Raw genomic sequence first — 19,414 nt, forward strand, 5'->3', positions numbered from 1 at the left:
GATGGTCAGGACCGCCTCTGCAAGAACATTTGGAAAAGACTGAATGAAAGGGTCACATCTCGTCCACATCAAAGGGAAGGGCGAGCCGGAGAAAGGGAAGAATAGATGCTAAGAGGCTTGTGTTTTCAAGGAACCCTAGGAAGACCAGTGCAGCTAGCGGAACAGGAGCAGGGAGGAAATAACAGTAGCAGGCAGTGTGTGAGAACCCATTGTTGAAGATTTTGGGTTTTAAATACGATCGGGTCTGATTTGTGCCTTGAAAGGATTATTGTGGGGCGCCCGGGCGACTCAGCCCTTGAGCATCAGACTCTTAGTTTCGGCTCAGGTCATGATCCCAGGGTTGTGGGATCCAGCCCCACATTGAGTTCCGCACTGAGTGTGGCGCCTAGTTGGGATTCTCTCTCTCTCTCTCTCTCTCTCTCTCTCTGTCTCTCCCTCACTCTCTCTCTCCCTCCCCCCTTCCTCTGCCCCACCCCAACTCCCTCGTGCTCTCTCTCATTCTCTTAAAAAAAAGAGATTATTCTAAGGCTTCTGCATGGAAATTTAAAGCAGGAAAACTAAAGCAAGAGTGATACTGGGCAATACCAGTAGATTGTTGCAATAATCCAGCTAAGATGCTGTTGGCTGGGATCAGGGGTACTGATCGCGTCGGCAAAAGCACGTTCTGGATATACTTAGAAAGCAAAGCCAATAGGATTTGTGGAGGAGCAGGTTTGGGGAGGAGGGTCAAGGGTTCCACTGAGGTCACGTGGAGGTGGAAATGCCCAGTCGGCATCAGGTGCTGTTCCACGGGTGTGAGTCTGGAACTCAGCTGCAAAGGCAGATCTTAAACACGAGTTGTCGGTGTAGGGAAGGAACTTAACAGTTTTGGCTGAATTCTGGGTGAGTAGGTTGCTAGGGTAGTTGGCGGGCTTTTCTTTTCTTGAGTTGCTGGAAAGGTCTCTGAATAATATCAGTACGTGGCCCCAATGTGTATTTTCTCTGCATAATATTTGCTGAGCTCTGTTTAAAGAGCCTTTACAGATAAAGTGTTCTGGAATAGCACTTTCGCTGTCCAGTTTTCCCTCTAGGAAATCTGTAGTCACTGAAGTAATTTTGATTTGGATGTGAGAGTTTCTCTTCTATGAAAAGCGAAGTTGCCCTTTCTTGAACTCCTCACTTTTCTGGTGTTGCACCCTCAAGGAGTCCTTACAAAAGCCGAACACCAGGGGGAGCTAGTGTCCTTACTTATACAAGGGCTGGCCCACCTGTTGGGAGACTGGGGCCTTCGTTTATTTGATTAACATCTGCATCAAAGACAAATCTCATTTCTCAATGCAATCCTGCTGCTTATAGGATTGACCGGTTAGCACAGAACATGTCTGAAATGCCTTTAAATCGGTCGTTTCATGCAATGCTCATAACCAGAACCAACGGCAATGGTATCTGAACTTTAAATCCCTATTAGTGAGCCCGATACCTGGGATCTTTTTAAAATAAGCATTTATGGGGCACCTGGGTGGCTCAGTCGGTTAAGCGTCTGACTTCGGCTCAGGTCATGATCTCACGGTTCGTGGGTTCGAGCCCCGTGTTGGGCTCTGTGCTGACATCTAGCTCAGAGCCTGGAGCCTGCTTCAGATTCTGTATCTCACTCTCTCTCTGACCCTCCCCTGTTCATGCTCGCTCTCTCTCTCTCAGAAATAAATAAAAACATTTTAAAAATAAATAAATAATTTTTGTCACTCTTCTTTGCTGCAAAATCTTTTTAACCCTGCTAGAGACACTTAAACATTTTCAAGAAGTGTTTGTGAGACTTGATTATTTCTTCATGAAAAGTATAGACATGAAATGATATCTAGGAGCAAAGCTTATTAAATGTAGTAAGTGGTTGAGACCATCTACACCCAGTTACAGAACAGTCGTAAGAGCTCTGCTAAGTAAACATTCTCTGGGCCAGGGATCTGCAAACGTTTTCTGTAAAGGTCTGGATAGTAAATATTTAAGGCCTGGCGGGCCATGTGGGCTCTGTCCCAACTACTTAGCCCCACGCTTGTACTGTGAAAGCAGCCACAGACAAGATGCACATGAATGAGCAAGGCTACTTCAATAAAAATTTACGCATGCATACTGAAATGTGAATTTCATAAAACTTTCACACGTCATGAAGTCGCGTTTTGATTTTTTTCCTCAACCACATAAAAGTGTAAAAAATGAAAACCAACCCTATTCGCCTGTGGTCTGGAAAGGAAAACAGGCAGTGGACTGGATTTGGCCCATGGACTGTGGTTTCTGAGCTCTGCCCCTTGCACCCGCAACACTGGAATGGTCGGCTCCACTCTGGAAAGGAACCGTGGGGACTGACAGAGAGGATGGCTGTGGTCAAAGTGGCTTTTAGATCATAGGTGCCGAAGACAGGAAAGAGCAAACGGCTGATAGTGTGTTAATTACAGGTTTTCATTTCCTGGGATTAAAGAGATTCTGCTTTAACCTTGCTGACTTAATAATGTTCCAGTATAAATGAAGACTACTTTCCTCCCCAAAAGTAAAAGTATTTCAGAGGTAAAAATGATCATGTACTCTTTTCAGACAAATGCATCCTTAATGTAGCCTTACAAATGTATCTGTAATGAATACGGTGGCTCCAAACCTTTAAACAAAGTTATCGGTTTTGTACTTCCGTAATGTGTAATGTAGCCTTTATCTGCCTTTCCTGTGGCTTAATACTTAGTGATACAGAAACGGAATAGAAAATAGATCCTAGGTCAGGGCTCCATGGCCCAGTTACCCACTTAGATCACCCAGAGGTATTTATTACATTTAGATTTTTGTACTCTTTCTCAAATATTCTACATCAGAAATAATCATGAATGCTTATTTTATTTTATTTTTATTTATTTATTTTTGAGAGAGAGAGAGAGAGAGACAGCCTGAGCGGGGGAGGGTCAGAGAGAGAGGGAGACACAGAATCCGAAGACAGGCTCCAGGCTCTGAGCTAGCTGTCAGCACAGGGGCTTGAACCCACAAACTGTGAGATCATGACCTGAGCCGAAGTTGGACGCTTAACCGACTGAGCCACCCAGGCGCCCCTGTATAACTTTAATTGGATCACTCATTGAATGCTGATGAGTCCATTAAAAAAAGGAATCAGTCTCGTGAAATTAAAAAAAAAAAAGCCATACATTTATTGCATATCTAGAAGTACCAGAATGTCACAAATACAGAACAGATTGGCGATCCTGCTTTCATTTTCTCCGAAACATTTAGAACCTTGATTATTGACATACTGAAATTGGCATACATTTTTTTCATGCAGTTAACAGAAAGGACTTAGAGCAGATTGCTCAGAAATCGGTTATAAATATTAAATTGTATTGAACATTCATAGTAAAAAATGTTGTAAAGTGCTGAAGTCGTGTAAGTCTGCAAAACTGCCACAAAGCTCAAAGTCCTTCTCAAGCAGTGACAGAGATTTGCTACATCCACCGTTCCAGGTGTGTCTGTTTTCGACGGACACTTTGTCATTTCCCCCCCAACCCCCCAAAGTTTTACAGATTGTCCTATTTCTATGGCTGAAAAATGCTATACAAAATGTAGCAGGTGGTGATGAACTATGCCACTTTCATTTCAGTGCAGAGAAATATTCAAGCTTGTGTGTACCTGTAACCAAACTAGGCTTGTTATATTTTTTTCCCCCTGAGTTGTCATAAATTAACAGCAAAGATGAATAAAAGACAGAGCAGCGAGTGACCATCCCCTGCAGAGTGAGATTCATTACATATAAGTAAGTAGCCCACCTGTGATCCTTACACCTGCCCTCTTTACGGAAAAAACAGTAACACGAGAAATTCTATACATGTAGTGTAATTCCAAAAACAAACAAACAAATAACCAAACCAACAATGACCAGTTTACCCGATAACTCTGGCAACTTAGAGCAATCAAGGCTTATACAAGATGTAAATTGCAACGTGTAACTTATGATGGTAAAATGCCATGTCTCTGCTACTCCATGTGATATACAGAAATGCTTCAACAGTTAGCTGCTTAAAGGAAAAAAAAATTGGAAACGCTTCAACAATTCAATGAAATGGAATTCCAATCAAAAGAGATCCTCAAGTATTCTTAGGTGATAAAACAAATCCGTTTAAGAAGCTAAGGCGACTTGCTATTCGTTATCTTTGTTTTCCCCTTTAACTAGCACATGTGGCCATTAAATTAAATTGAAGACTCATTACAACCCGGCCCTTTCAGGAGAGTAACTTTACAAGGTAAGTTTTCTTTGAGGCATTTCAAGGATTGCAAGAAGGAGGTAAAAGTGATGCTTCGGCCTCAGATTTTGTTTCTTTTGATTATTTTAATCATCCTAGAATAACTTAATAATAAATAGTGGATTAAATTAAAGACACTACAGTCACATATTTCGGAATAACTCAAAGCAACAGGAAACATGTTTTCGAATGCCATTCTGCCTATTCGGTGTTGAAATACTTCTAGTAGTGAATGACTGGCCATAAAAAGAAGTGGTAATCTTCACATTTATGAAGTTCAAGTTACATACTTTTTTTTTTTTTTTTTTTTTTAAGAATTTCTACTTGTTAGCCAAATGTTTGGTCTTAGACCTGTACTTCATTCCCATGGAATGGTTGAAAAACTGCGACACCATGACCTGGTGATGGAGACCTCAGTGTTTTTAAAGGGTTTTAAACCATTCGTTCCTATTTCTGAAAATGAGAAATTTAAAACATGATTTAAGAAATTTTTTTTTTTTTGGGGCGCCTGGGTGGCTTAGTCGGTTGAGCGTCTGACTTTCGCTTAGGTCATGATCTCGCGGTTCGTGGGTTCGAGCCCCGCGTCGGGCTCTGTGCTGACTGCCAGCTCAGAGCCTGGAGCCTGTTTCAGTCTGTGAATCCCTCTCTCTCTGACCCTCCCCTGCTCGTGCTGTCTCTCTCTCTCTCTCTCCTAGAAATAAATAAAACATTAAAAAAAATTTAAAAAAAAAAAAAAGAAATTTTTTTTTTTTTTGGTAGCCGCCAATTTCATTTCAGCGATCTGGGCTCATGTCATCTTAGAAGATTGCTGTTCATCACACGTGAGAGCTCTCCCAACCCCTCTGGCCATCCACGGCACCGTTCGGAATTGGGGATGTGAGCCACAGGGTCCTTCTTCCTATCTCCGTTTTGCTACCAAAGACAGCCAGATCCACGTGTGGAAACTGCGGGGCTGTTTTCGTTTTGGCTTACGAAACAAGCGAAAAGGATGCTGGTCGTGTTCACACACACATTCCCTCTAAGGTGTCATTTGGAAAGCGCATCGAGCGGGCAGGCCCCCGTACTGCCCCGCGTCCCGCCCCCCCCCCCCCCCCCCCACCGGCGTCTGCCCACCTCCCGGCCGACTGGGCGTTACGGGAAAGCAGCTCACACAGGCTCCACTTTCACGTGAACTTTATGCTCATTTCTGCCAAGGTCCATTTCGAGGAAGTCTTCGGGGATGTCCTGTAAAGCTTTCCCGCGAGGATTCTCGGCCTGGGCCCCACCCACGGGGTGGTGCTGGCACAGTCCCTTTCGACAAGGCCTCACCAGCGCCAGGCACCCAGCGGCCACCGACGTGCCCGTGGCACAGGAGTAGAAGGCTCTACTGTAAATCTTACTCTGGTCCACCAACAGACCTGGGAGAAAGCATTCGCATCTGTTAGCAACGCGGCCGCAAACCCTCTCCCACCCAGAAGCTTCTCAGTGGCCTAGCCTTGCGTGTTCTAGCTGGGCTTTCGCAAGAACAAAGGGAGCAGAAGGTGTGGGTCTCTCCTAGACTGGGGAGAAGGGGTTAGCGAGGCAGACGCACAGCTGAGACGCCCGACTGGGGCGCTAGCACGTTCTGCCGGGGCTCGTCTGTCCTCTGGGGAATAAAACGCCGGACGGTTAGATGCCTGCTTCTTGGAAAAGGAAACAGTGAGAAGAAAGAGCTCTATTCTTTTCACTGGAGTTCACTTTGGGGATCTTTTAAGAGGAGGTTAAGATTTCTGTCCTGATAACTTTTGAGGACCCATTTCGGGGCTAAGGTAGGAAACACCCCCAAGTCCTTCTGACAAGAAATCTTGAGTAGTAATCAATTAAGTATCTGCAGAGTGAGCCATGTGCCCGGTTTCCTCACCCCCCCTTCCTAAGAAGGGCGGATGGCTTACGGAACTCCCTTCGTGCTGCGGTTCCAAAAGTCAGAGGGTAATGAGTGAGGTTATACACCGATGGGTCCCGCTTTAGCGCTTACAAGGCAAGATGGTAGCCCAAGGTTGGGGGAGCCTGGACTGCAGACATAGGTTCTAATCCTGACTCGGTCACTCAGTTGCCATACGACTGTTGGCTTACATGCTTTGACCTTCAATTTCCTCATACGTAAGTCAAGAGACCTGGCTCAGGTAATTTCTAATCCTGCCGGCTCTGATAATTGTATGGACCATAAAAACCAGTAGGTTTTTCTTCCCCCCTTAAGACTCTCACAAGAAGTCAGCACACCTGATACGGGGACGGTAGATGAGGGTTCGTGTTTGGTGTATGTAAATTACCTGCAAGGGGTGGCCCGGCCAGTCCCGATATACTCTGAATGAAGACATAGACTCCGGCGGCAGACGACATCTTCTCGATTCCCACGACATCGTCTTCGGCAAGCAGTGGAATGTGGGTACCCCCTACCGTCCCAACCATGAACCCAAAAAATATGCTGCATGACATGAGACCCCAGAATTCGGTAGCGAAAGTAAAGGCAAAGAGAGACACAGTCAGTAAGATCACGCAGATGAGCTCAATGTAGATCTTGCGGATGGGCTCCCTGTTGAAGACGCAGCCAGCCCCGATCCTCCCAAAAACCTCAGCGATCGCCATGGTGGACAGTAAAAAGGCAGCGCGGTCCTGTTCGATGCCTAGACTGATGGCCAAGGGAATGATGTACAGGGAAGGCGCGAAGAACCCCAGGGTTGCAAAAAGACCGAACAACGCGTAACAAATGAAACTCGTGTCTTTCAAGATGGAGAAGTCCAACAGAGGAGCTTTCTTGTCGCTCTGCTTGGCGCCGGCCCTCGCCGGCTGCATGTCGGCCTTCGGCCCCAGGTCCGTGTTGGTGTGACCAGGCACATTTTTCGGTGAGGTAGGTAGTTCTACTCCTGAGTCAATGGAATCTATTGAGGTGCGTGTTTTCTCGTTTTCGAGCATACATTGCACTTCCTTCCGGTGTTCGTGTGCGGTTGCTTTGGGGGACCCCGGTCCTTTGATGATAATCGGCCTCAGCAGCGCCCCGCAGACGACAATGTTCAGCTGCAGCAGGCCCACGAAGAGGAGGCTGTATCGCCAGCCAATGTTGTCCTTCAGGGCTGTGATGGCTTGGAGAGGCGGGGGCGAAGAAGAAATAAAAATCGAAGGTCAGAAACAGACTCGAGAAAGGAGAAAAAAATACGGAGCAGGAACGAGGGTTCCGGTTTAGCACTGAACTTCGGTAAAAATGGACTCAGCAGGGTGAATGCAGTCCGCCCGGACTGGATCCCTCATTCTAGGCTTTGATGCCGTTCGGAACCAATCAGGGGAAAACGTGCACAGGGAGTATCAGATACAAACCCAAGTCTGTCAGCCTAGCTCTCCAGAAGAGCTCTGGAGGGTGCGTGTTGCCCGGCGGAGGCACGAGAAATGAAGGAAGCCGGTGACCTACGTCCGGGTTTTGGCGAACAGCAGGCCAGACCCAGCCCACTGCGTGTCTTTGATAATAACGCTTGAGTGGAACGCGGCCCCGCTCAGCCGCCGATGTGGTGTATGGTGGCCTTTGCGCTGTAAACACGGAGCGTGAGGGGTTCTGACAGACACGGACAGTCTGCGAAAGCCTAAAGTGTTTACTGCCTGGCCCTTTCAGGACAGAATTTCCTACCTCTGAGCTAGGTCACTGTGCATTCGCTCATGCAGCCCTCGGTAGTCATGGATCAACTAGAAAGATAAGCGAAGAACCTAAAAGCCCACAGTGATCGCAGAATTCAGTGATGACACCATTCTACAATTTCTACTCTGCAGACTGTCCTTTACCGGGGACAGGAAAGCCCTTAACTGTGTCTGCTCCTTCCCACCAGTAACGATGGTCCTGGGCTGCTGACCAGGGACAGGCTGGACACTGGAACGGGAGGCTGGGGGAGACGGCCACAGGGGAGCGGAAAGCCCCACAGCGACAACTGTATAACGCAGGCCCCTCAGGACCTTAAAGCATCTTCGTAAGCATCCTAGAAAGGTTACATGATACGCAGTAGAATTTTATGAAATTCTACTTCTTTGAGAGCAGACAGGTATGAAGACATGGGAAGCTAGTTATCCAGAAGACAGGCATAACAAGGCAGCCCCACATTCCTCGGGGCGGGGGGGGGGCAGGGCTCCAGTTACTTTTATAGCATGTTTCACATCTCTCATTCCTCCCATTAATGTGGGAAACTTCCAGCAAGATATTTTAGGCTTGGGGATTTTGAAAAGCTTTACGCTCATCTGGCAAAAGTGGGTGCAGTATTCCTTCCTCCATTTAACTTTTTAAAAAAATAGATGTTTATTTATTTCGAGACAGAGAGAGAGAGAGAGAGGTAGACCGTGAGCAGGGAACGGGCAGAGAGAGGGAGACAGAGAATCTGAAGTGGGCTGACAGCACAGAGCTTGATGCGGGGCTCGAACCCAGGAGTTATGAGGTCCTGACCTGAGCTAAAGTCGGATGCTTAGCCGACTGAGCCACCCGGGCACCCTTCCATTTAGGATTTCTTGAGTGCCTACTAGGTACCACGGAGGTGCTAGGGAACATGGCCGCCCGCATGCAGTTTCCACCCTCACAGACCCGTGATTCTCCCCCCGCATGAAGCGGACAGAAAAGTAGAAAGAGTGACCCAGTGGGCCTGACTCCCTTCGCGGAAATTCAACAATTACCGTGTCCCCCGTCTCTCTGTCTTCCTACATATCAGCAGGCACACATCTAGTCCATTTTTTAAACCATGTGAAAAGCTTCAGACCCTATGAAATGGCACCCCTAAATATTTCTACATTAACTCCTTTGAACAAAGTACACTCACAGACACATTCTTCCAGGAAACAGCGGAGTAGGAAGTGAGTCTGGATCTCCGAGCTTAACCGTCTATTGCTTGTTAGAGTGAAATTCACCTGCTAACACTGAGGTAGCAAGTAGGCCAGGGAGGAAAATTGTGCCGTGAGATGACCCACACACAGATAATGAAGCTGAGTGTATCGGCACATTTTAAATCCACACTGAATATGGCTCTTTTGACAAAGGAGAGATGATAGTGTGACCAATCTCAAATCATTAAATTAGTTATTTTGGAACGGATGTTTCCAGCCTTCCCACTGAATGGGCGTCTTACACCTCCTGACCTATCAGTGTTAGGGGGGCAGGATTCCTAAAATGGGTTGAGGGAAGATAGATTTAAACTGTGCTGGAGGAAAGAAGGCAAATAATAACCTTTCTGGTGCATGCGGTTAGAGTCAGCCGGCTGTTGGCAAGGAGAGCTGAGGGGCCTCCCCTACCCGCGTCCGTACATGGACCATGGGGGTCCGCCTACCTGGGGCGAAGGCGAACATGGCGAAACATTCTCCCGTGGAAGCAATTGCAGTGACCATGGAGCGCCTTTTATCAAAGTACTGGGATAAAATGGTGACAGTTGGTAGAAAGCTAAAGCAGAATCCCAAACCTGGAAGAGACAGAAAGAACAGTGAGCATCACATTTGGATTGATTCCAGAAGGGTGCATTCAGAGGTCTGGGACTGTTATGTTTATTTTTGTTTTTATTGTTTTATTAAATTTTTTTTTTAATGTTTATTTATTATTGAGAGACAGAGAGAGCATCAGCAGGGGAGGGGCAGAGCGAAGGGGAGACACAGAATCTGAAACAGGCTCCAGGCTCTGAGCTGTCAGCACAGGGCCCGACGCGGGGCTCAAACCCACGAGCTGTGAGATCATGACCTGAGCTAAAGTCGGATGCTTAACCGACTAAGCCTCCCAGGCACCCCTGTTTTTGTTTTAGTATTTAATTTAATGTATGCATGAAAGTATGCATTTTTAGGGATTAGTTTTTTTAATATTATGTGCCATGTCAAATAGACATCTTTGGTTTCCCCAAAGATTTTGTGCCAGCAAATACTTTGGTCACGATGCATGACAATCTGAAAATAATACCAAAAAAGTTAACCACCGGACAATCGAACCTCTTGGAAATCCAAACAATACATTTCTTAAATGATTACTGGGTAAAAGAGGAAATAGAAGCTGCCATTATAAACTATTTGGGGAGGGAGTGGTGTTTATTTTATAAATCATAAGTTCTGGGAGCCAAGAATTTCACTCTGGAAAAAGGTGCTGTAGCAAAAAATAAAATAAGATAAAATAAAGGGTTTCAGGGGCGCCTTAGTGGCTCAGTCAGTAGGGCGTCCGATTCTTGCATTTGGCTCAGGCCATGACCTCGCAGTTCATGAGATCGAGCCCTGAGTCGTGCTCTGTGCAGACAGTGTGGAGCCTGCTTAGGACTCTCTCTCTCTCTTTGATCCTCCCCCAATCTCTTTCTCTCAAAATAAATAAACTTAAAAAAAAAAAGAGATTTCATTGAAGGTCTAGAAAAGCTGTAACAGTTGTTTGGGGATGTCAGAAGTATAAAAACCGTTTTCTCTGTTTTCCCCCTCCCTATTTTTCTGCATTAGAACAATTTATAGAATTCACAATGCACAGACTACTACTGAATATAGTTTTTATATAAGACCTGTATTTAGGAGAAATAATTGAGTTTTGATAGGTGCAGAAATATATGAAAAGTTGTACAAATCTTAACGATATACATATATCATCTGTTAAGTAATGTAGGGACTCCTTTTAATGTTTATTCAATTTTGAGAGACAGAGAGAGACAAGCATGAGCGGTGGAGCGGCACAGAGAGAGAAGGAGACACAGAATCAGAAGCAGCTCCAGGCTCCGAGCTGTCAGCAAAGAGCCCGACGAGGGGCTCGAACCCACAAACCATGATATTGTGACCTGAGCTGAAGTTGGATGCTTAACCCACTGAGCCACCCAGGAGCCCCTGTAGGGACTCCTTTTACAGGGAAAAACATTTTCTCAGACCCCGGAGACAAAGCCTAGCATGCCTTCACCCTCCCCTACAGCCCAGAAGTCTCAGACTCCCACTTAGGAAATACCCACTAAGGAAATTCCCATCTTTGTGAAAGGGATGTCTTTGGGCTGCAAACTAATGCAAAAGAGAAGTTATTTTTCTCATTGGTAAATATTAAAAAAAAAAAAGTCAAAAACTCCTGGGCACTGAGAGAGGTCCTCATATCCCCGGAGCCCATCCAGCCCAGTTCAAAACCACCGATTTGGGGCGCTATTAATTAATTTATTTTTATTATTTTTTTTTAATGCTTTATTTCTAGGAGAGAGAGAGAGAGACAGCGCGAGCAGGGGAGGGTCAGAGAGAGAGGGAGTCACAGACTGAAACAGGCTCCAGGCTCTGAGCTGGCAGTCAGCACAGAGCCCGACGCGGGGCTCGAACCCACGGACCGCGAGATCATGACTCAAGCGAAAGTCGCTTAACCGACTAAGCCACCCAGGCGCCCCTGGGGCGCTATTAATTTAAAAGAAAAAAAAAAGACAAAGAAAAAAGATACCCATTGGGTTGGACCCCCTCCTTCCCCCTCCTTGTTTTTCAAACTGAGTATCTGGAGCACTTTGGAGCCCCGGAGCCGCACTTACCGGATATGACGCCAATCGAAATGTACATGTGGTACAGCTCCCCGGAAAAGGAGGCCGTCACCATTCCTGTGCTGACAAGCAGGCCCCCTGCCACGACCACCAGACGGTGCCCAAAACGAGTGCTCAGGATGGTGGAGAGGGGAGCTGCAGTGAAAGATCACAGTTGTGACATTTCAACTCCCAGAGGCACGACCATTAGCCTTCTTATTGCAAGATGCCTTCTCTTACGTCTTGAACGTGGAGAGATGATGTTTGATATATAATACATCTTACACGATGGTTATATTTGTTCGAACTGGCCAGTATGTTCTTTGGGCTTCTTAAAGGAGAAAGCCAGAGTAACGGGATAAAACACACGGCTCTGTTTTTAGAGGAAAGCAATGCGGGCTCCCCATGAGCACCTGTAACATTAGATATAATGCACGTAATGTGTGCTATTCCATGACAGAAATGAGTTTTCCTACGATGGTTCGAATCGGCTTCCTTTTCTATAGTCATGGCTTTGGATTCTTTTTTAGAAAGCTCCCTTTATGGTCAGTTTCTAGCTCAGTTTCATTTGACTTTTCTGAAAATGATACGAAAGCACAGTGAGTGCACAGGTGAACACCCAGCAAGGAGGCTAGCTAGGGGCTAGAGAATTCAGAGTGGTTATGATCATTGATTCGCTTAACGTCTATACTCCGTACCCTGCAGAACATTGAAGTCTGGCAAACTTAGGCCGACACTGATACTGACTTGAATACACCAAGATAAGGAAACCATTGACAACTAGGTAAAAGAGCAATACAGAACATGCTAGATAGAGGAACTGAAAAAAAAAAAAAAAGACTAAATCTTTTTCATTGGGGTCAGTCCATATATAACTCTTCTGTTAGTACACTTTAAACCAATATTGAATGGAGCTCATAATGAAACCATGCTCATCATCTTTAGGTGGTACTTTAGCGCAAGGCGCTAACTCCTATCATAACAGCATTTAGAAGAATCATTTTCTAGTTTAATAGCATTAACGGGAAATTTCTTGTTGACCGTATTGTTGTTTTCGGTTATCAAAGAGCTCAGAGTGAAGCTCTGGGATTTTCTTTTAATTTAGACTGCCAGAGGTAAAACTTTAGTTCGAATGCACTTAAATTCTTCTGCCGAGAGAGTAAACTTTCCCCAATTAAAAACGTAAATGTCTTAATACTCAGTTCCATGGAACTGTGGGGGGTCGGTGGGGGAGCTTCTGTGACGCTCCCAGGACTCAGTATGGGCAGCGGTGAGAAATTCTTTACTCGATAGGGAAGAACCATGGAGCTTCCTCTCGAAGACGCGATGCAGCTGAAAACGAACTACATTTAAAGACAGAAAACTTCAGAGGGAATAGTTTCCATTGGTGGGATGCTAGGGTTAGAGCAGTGTGAGGTCAGCTCTGCTAAGTTTCTGAGGTGAGTTCAATGGCCATGTTTTCTTGGAAGCCCTTGGCGTGGCCCCTGATAGATGGATGGACCATCCAGAGAATCAGACCCGTAGGGGACCCCGAGCCGATTAGCACATTGAAAATGGTACTGAACCCCATTTTCTCGGATGCTGTTGGAGGTGCGGTCCTGCACTCCAGTCAGCCAGTGATATCCTTCAGGGAAGTGGCTGTCTGAATTCAGAATGTCCCTCCTGGATAAAATTTGTAATTTTTCATTATAGCCTGTTTGACATCCCCTTGTTTTTCTTCATGCATCCGCATTTACAAGTCCCAGCGTCTTTCCTAAGAATCTGTTTATGAGACCAGAGCTAATATGGCAAATACTTTTGCAGTTTCTTCTTCAGAAAATGACGATATAGGACGGGAGCTTACTGCTGGCCTCGAAGTAATCTATCGTATCCTAAGAGTGTGCATACAGTAGGTGTTCAATGCACGTGTGTACAAACTGAAGGCCATCAGGGCAGGCAAATAGGGCCTTTTCCTTCAGCGCCTCTTGTTACTTGCCATCCCCAAACCCCTGAAAACCCTATTACTTAACAGGCTGGAAAGGGCCCATGGGTCATATGAGGAAATGCATTGCCAATACGGTGAGCCCATCACATAGTTAAGCCAAAGAAAAGCCGCACATGCTTACATATCGTTCAAACAGAAAGAGATACCAACCTGTGAATGTTAAGACAAATACACATATGGATATGACCCATGAAATCCTGCTATTGGATTCGTTAAAACTGTCCATTAAGTCATTGAAGAAGACACCAAATGACTTGATGATACCATAGGTAAAGACTTCAACGAAGAAAAAAGACACGGCGACCACCCAGCCCCATCCTCCGTCAGGCACTTGAGTATAAACATTGGCTCTGGAGCAAAGCTGTGATGTCTTTTGGGTCATTCTTAATCTGAAAAAAAAAAATCAGACCAGCAATAGCACAAGGGTTGATGATTCTGCAAACAGAACAGATAAGAACTACTTACCACACTTCTTAGGGTGATGAATATTTAAATAATGTGCAGTTACTCTAAAGTCTTTGAACAATGACACATTAATTGTCACAGCTGGGAAGTCGCACTTCCAAATTCTTCAGGGGCTCCAAAGACTTGTATATGGAGCCCCCGAAGAATTTGGAAGTACGACTTCCCAGCTGTGATAAGTAAGTGGGAAAAAACAAACAAAAGGAATCGGAACAGCATAGTTAGAGGTACCCTGAAGGACACAGAATGGCCACCAGACCAAGCATTGATGCTGACCCTGACCTTGAAGACAAGTTAGGTGTAAAGGAGGCTTAGATTGATCATAAGGAATGTTGATCAGAAATAAAGCCCATAAAAAGGGAGGCTAAGAGGCAAACAGTAACCGTCCATCTAGCATCTTCCATGGGATAAGTGTTTGTGACATCCTATGGGTCTCTACTTGATGCTACCAGCCATTCAGATCATCAGCTACCTCTCCTTGATGGCATTTCCTGCTCCGCGAGCAACATTCTGATTATGATCTGGCATTTTCCATGCGGATGTACCTACAGGAACAGACTATAACCCTAATGAGTAAGTTCCTCGAAGTTAACCACGACTTGATGGATTAGCAACTGACACGGACTCTAGAATACAGTGACCAATAAAGCAGTGAAAATCTGCAAGGCCCGGACAGCCAGTTAACCACTGAAGGGAGGGTGGCTGAACTTGAGTCTTCCCCACTGGGGACTGAGCACTGTGCTATTCAAGGCCTCTGCAGTTACATGTGCTTTGAAACAGTAATGTGTTTTTAGCCCAGCCCCAAACTACTATCTGTAATAATAAATAAGTCCATGGTCTTCAAGCTCTTGAATTGAAGAATTCTCTACAGTCATACAGTTGTATACAAGTTGAAATTTCAGGACGTGCGGGTGACCTTTTCCTGGCCGTTAAGTTGCCGTGTTCAGGTTCTAAGGCAGGTCTTATTGATATTGGAGGGCAGCTGAAAAATAACAGGACACAACCTCACCTATCTGGTAGACTTGCCAATTTTTGGTATTAGGACATAACAATATTCTGAGTTTACTCTTGTAAATCTTAAAAAGCAGCAAATCTGACCTAACTTAGTACCCTTCATCTTATCCATGGTGCCCCTCACACTGTAGCCTGGGAGTCTGAAAGGACAGTAGACTCACTCTTTGTCCTCTACTGTTAAATATTTGATTAAATGAAATAGGGCATAAGATGCTTAAAAAAGCTTATGCTCTCTGCAGCAAAGGCCTCTGCATTTTGCCGTGTGTCAGTGCATCCTTTCTGAGAGCACACACAGAGGTGGGAAGGCTAGTTAAATGGATCAAGATGTAGGCTGAGCAGCGACAGAACAGTCTGGCATTCGTCTTCCCCAACAAGGAAAGCAGCTGATTTAGGATAGAAGCAGGGAGCCCTCCCGCAAATGAGGTTTTCACAGCGCCCCTCCTTCATTAGACTTTCAAAATTCACTCCCAAGATGGGGCACTTGGGGCAGGGGAGTAAAAACAGTACTAGGCTTAAGATCTAGAAACCCCTCCCCCAAAAAGAAAAGAACCCACAAAAAGTACTTCCCAGTGATAGGGCCCATCTAGTATTTAGTGTTTATCCATAGAGAGACGTACTGGGGGAGTGGGAGGGGGAAGTGGTGTGAGCTCACAGCTTCGGTCCTTAGCTTCACCCCTGCCCTTCCGTCTCATCTCCCCAGCAGGCTGTTAGGACTTTTCCTTGTGGAACCCAAGACTCCTTTACTAGGCTAACTGGCTCTGTGTGTCCGGTACGATTAATCTCTTTGAAATGCTGCACTGTCATGACATTTTTCTGCTCAGCCTTTTTCAGTGGCTTTCCTCTTTCTGAGGGATAAAACCCATGGATTAGCCTGGCTTTCAATGCCTTCATCGTTGGACCTCACCCTGTCTTTGTAGCCTTCTTGCGTCCCGTTCTAAGACTTGACTCAGGCCATGGTCCAAACGGACTCCTCCCTGCCCGCTAGTCTCTCTCTAACCACCTTGCCCATGGCCAGGCCCCTTCTCCGCCCCCCAGGACTGGTTGCCCCCCCACTTCTACAGCTGGGACCTGTCAGACCCTGCTCCGTCAAGTCTTCTCTCTTCCATAATGCTTCCTCCGAGCGACTCAACCTAGGGGCTGGCTTCTCTTTTCATGACAGGTATCACTTAGTAATGGGGTACTGTTTACTTGTATGCATTTACCTTATTTGCTCATGGAAATAATAATAAGCTCATGGAAAACGAACTCTGGACCTTACTCTCTTTGTACCTCCTTCTACCTTCTCGCCCCCAGACCTTTCACACAGCTTGTATTTATTTTTTCAGCAAAGTATCTAGGAGGGGCCGATCCTCTGCTAGGCAGCAGAGACACTGTGGTGAGAGGTAGAGGGATGGTTTCTGTCCCCAGGGACTTAAGTCCTTGTTGACGGTGATGATAGGGGCCCTAAGACTGAAATGCACAGCAAAACCACTTTACGTGTCCTTCCAGAACTGAGCACGTTTCTGACAAGCAGTTAGGTTAAGTGGCAACAAAGTCCGAGGATCTTTGGCATGATGCTCTAACCCAGAAGGGTGCTCCTAAGATCTTAGGGCTCAGGACCAACCTGAATAAACACATATTGAGATAAAATTGATAAAGGCAGGAAAAAAAAAAAGAAAAAAAAGGATAAAGACTTCAAAGACTGAATTTCTTTCTAGCCTAAAGCCTCCACGGGATCAAGAGACAATCTTTTTGTCAGACTGCATTTAGGACAAGATTGCATCTTTGGTATTTAGCTACCCATTGGTGATGGGGTCTGTTTCACTATTTCTTGGCCTGTTATGGTCTGTGGTTTGAACGTTGCAAAATGGGTGGAATTTCCACCAACCGGTAGCCCAGAATGGTGTTAGAATTCTAGAAAGTTAACGTGGAAAGGGAATTTAGAGCACATTTGTCCATCTCATTGTAAAATCTTACTTCTTTTTTTTTTTTTTTTTTTTTAATAAAAGGCAGAATCTAAACCTAAGAGAAGGCACTTGACTGAAATGGCCCAGAATCAAATCTCCTGCCTCGAAGCATCCTGCCCTATCGACCTAAGGGGCAGCATTTTAAAGGCCTGGAAGGGGCTGTTTTAGGCAGAGGCTGGGAAGAAGTTCTTTCAATGATAAGAACTCCCTTGATCTTTGCATGTAAAGTTCCATAAACTGTGTCACCACTTTACTGTGTGACCTTGAGAAAGTCAGGTGCAGCTCTCTGGGCCCGAGTTCCTCATTAGTCAAATGAGGAGGCTGGACTGGAGAATCGTTAAGGTTCCATTCAGCTTTACCAGTTCATACTCTTGTGCTCAGTGCCGAGTTCTGTGAATCACCGGATTCCCCTGGCCAAACCTGGTGCTCCAAGGAAAGCCAGGAGGAAGGAGCAAATGTTAGAGGGTTCTCGTCAGTGTGGGTGAAAAGTAGATCTGATCTATGGCAGCCGGCTGGAAGATGGCCGACTTGACTCTGTGTCTATGTTCAATCCCTTTGTTTTTTTCAAACTTTGCTTTACATCTGTGCTACTCTCTTAAAGCTAGATCCAACTAGAACTTTCACCTGTACTGTCAGGGTTTTGGAGGACAGAAGCCTTCTTAGTATTATTACTGGGAATGTCAAAAAGCAAAGATGACACCCCGAAACCCACTTCCTCCAAACTTTATGCCTTTATCCTCCTAAAGCATCCTGCGTCCTAATATATTTAGCTTTGGAGAGAAGACCACAAAACAGAATAATCCTAGAATAACGTGATTTCTGAAACATACTGGCTGAGAACCTCTGTGCTCTGCGCATAGGATCACAGGGCAGGCGCCTCTAAGGGCAGTCAGCAGCTCCTTCCAGACCCAGTACCCGGCAGCACATCTGGCACCTAGTATGTGCTCAATAAAAACTCCTTACACAACGTATGAGTCTTGCGCTACTGCTCACGCGGTGCCCTGCTCTATCCCTGCGAAACCAAGTGAGGAAGTCCCTGCTTGCCAAATAAATCCCTACCCGGACTCCTCTCCTTTTTGTATGTCCATTCAGCCCCAAGGCCAACTGGCTTAAAGTGTCCGCCTCCACGAGGTAATTACCTCGTGTCGAAGAGACAATTACCTAGAAGCCTCTACGAGTTCTGGAATATCAAATACTGCTTTGGTTTTATGGCGATGTGAACTTAGCGTACGGAAAGGGACACAGGTTTACTGTGTGGGGGTTCTGACTGGAGAGGCCAGCCGAGGGGGTGAATCACTCTGCTCCTTGATTTCGTGTTGTCAGCAGGTAAACAAGAGAATGTTGCTCATGATCTCATGATCTCTCCCTGTCCTAAGAAGGGACAGTCCTAGGACAGCCTTTGAGCCGGATTTGCTCAGAGTTAGACTTTTATCCCCTACTCAGGAGTCCTCTGGGGCAAAGCCCACATGTTGGTAGTCTTGAAGCCCTCGGGTGTTATTCGTTGCATGTCGGTCTGCCATTAACCAGCTGCACAATCTTGGGGAAATCACTTAATCCCCAGATTTCATCATCTGTAAAGTAGGAACTAGCCACAGCAGACTGGAGGCTCTCTCCCAGTGGTGAAACTCTATGATGAATGGGGCTTCCTGGCGGCCAACCCGTCTTCCCCATGAGGTCTTCCCAAAGGAAGTACAAGGACAAAATTACACTGGGGACTTCGGAATGTTTCCTATAAGCATTTGGTTGTCTTCCCCTTAAATAAATGAGCATCCTGCCAAGGCATGGAACTCGGCTATACCTGGGAATCTGTGTGATTTGATCTGTTGAGTAAAGATTTGATTCGGGGCCACCAAGAATGCAAAATAGTGGGTTATTATAGGCCGTCGAGTGTTTAGTCCAGGGTCAGTTCAGAGCAAAGTTCAAAATGCAGGCTTTGGATGCAAAGGGGATATAGCTGCTAGTTTAAGCCAAACCTCAGCAAATGCAGGGCCAGTCTCTGTTCTTAAAGGCGTAGCCTGGAGCACAGCTTTCGCCAAGCTGTTTCCAACCCCCCCCCCCCCACCCGTTGTCAAAACCCGTCTGCATTCAGGTAAAGTTCATCTGAATTCTCTATTAAAGGGGCGCCTGGGTGGCTTAGTCGGTTAAGTGTCCGACTTTCGCTTAGGTCATGATCTCGCGGTTCGTGGGTTTGAGCCCCGCGTCGGGCTCTGTGCTGACTGCCAGCTCAGAGCCTGGAGCCTGTTTCAGTCTGTGACTCCCTCTCTCTCTGACCCTCCCCTGCTCATGCTGTCT

General features: G+C 45.9%; 1 protein-coding gene across 2 annotated transcripts in view; it reads right to left on the reverse strand.

Annotated features, from left to right (window-relative positions):
- Positions 1 to 4,988: 4,988 nt before the first annotated feature.
- Positions 4,989 to 19,414, reverse strand: part of SLC16A6 (solute carrier family 16 member 6) — a 16,223-nt gene continuing 1,797 nt past the window's right edge. The window contains exons 2-7 of one of the 2 annotated variants that reach the window (XM_039229756.1): positions 15,794 to 16,021; positions 13,851 to 14,089; positions 11,729 to 11,872; positions 9,554 to 9,682; positions 6,536 to 7,345; positions 4,989 to 5,644 (exon numbers count right to left, since the gene is read on the reverse strand). In XM_039229756.1, the coding sequence (XP_039085687.1) occupies positions 5,394 to 5,644; positions 6,536 to 7,345; positions 9,554 to 9,682; positions 11,729 to 11,872; positions 13,851 to 14,082 (1,566 nt within the window). In that variant the 5' untranslated portion in view covers positions 14,083 to 14,089; positions 15,794 to 16,021 and the 3' untranslated portion in view covers positions 4,989 to 5,393. The remainder of the gene's footprint in view (positions 5,645 to 6,535; positions 7,346 to 9,553; positions 9,683 to 11,728; positions 11,873 to 13,850; positions 14,090 to 15,793; positions 16,022 to 19,414) is intronic. The other variant, XM_039229755.1, reaches the window with a different exon arrangement.

This window comes from Hyaena hyaena, unplaced genomic scaffold, assembly GCF_003009895.1.
Source record: "Hyaena hyaena isolate Hyena2069 unplaced genomic scaffold, ASM300989v1 scaffold_39, whole genome shotgun sequence".
Lineage (NCBI taxonomy): Eukaryota > Metazoa > Chordata > Mammalia > Carnivora > Hyaenidae > Hyaena > Hyaena hyaena.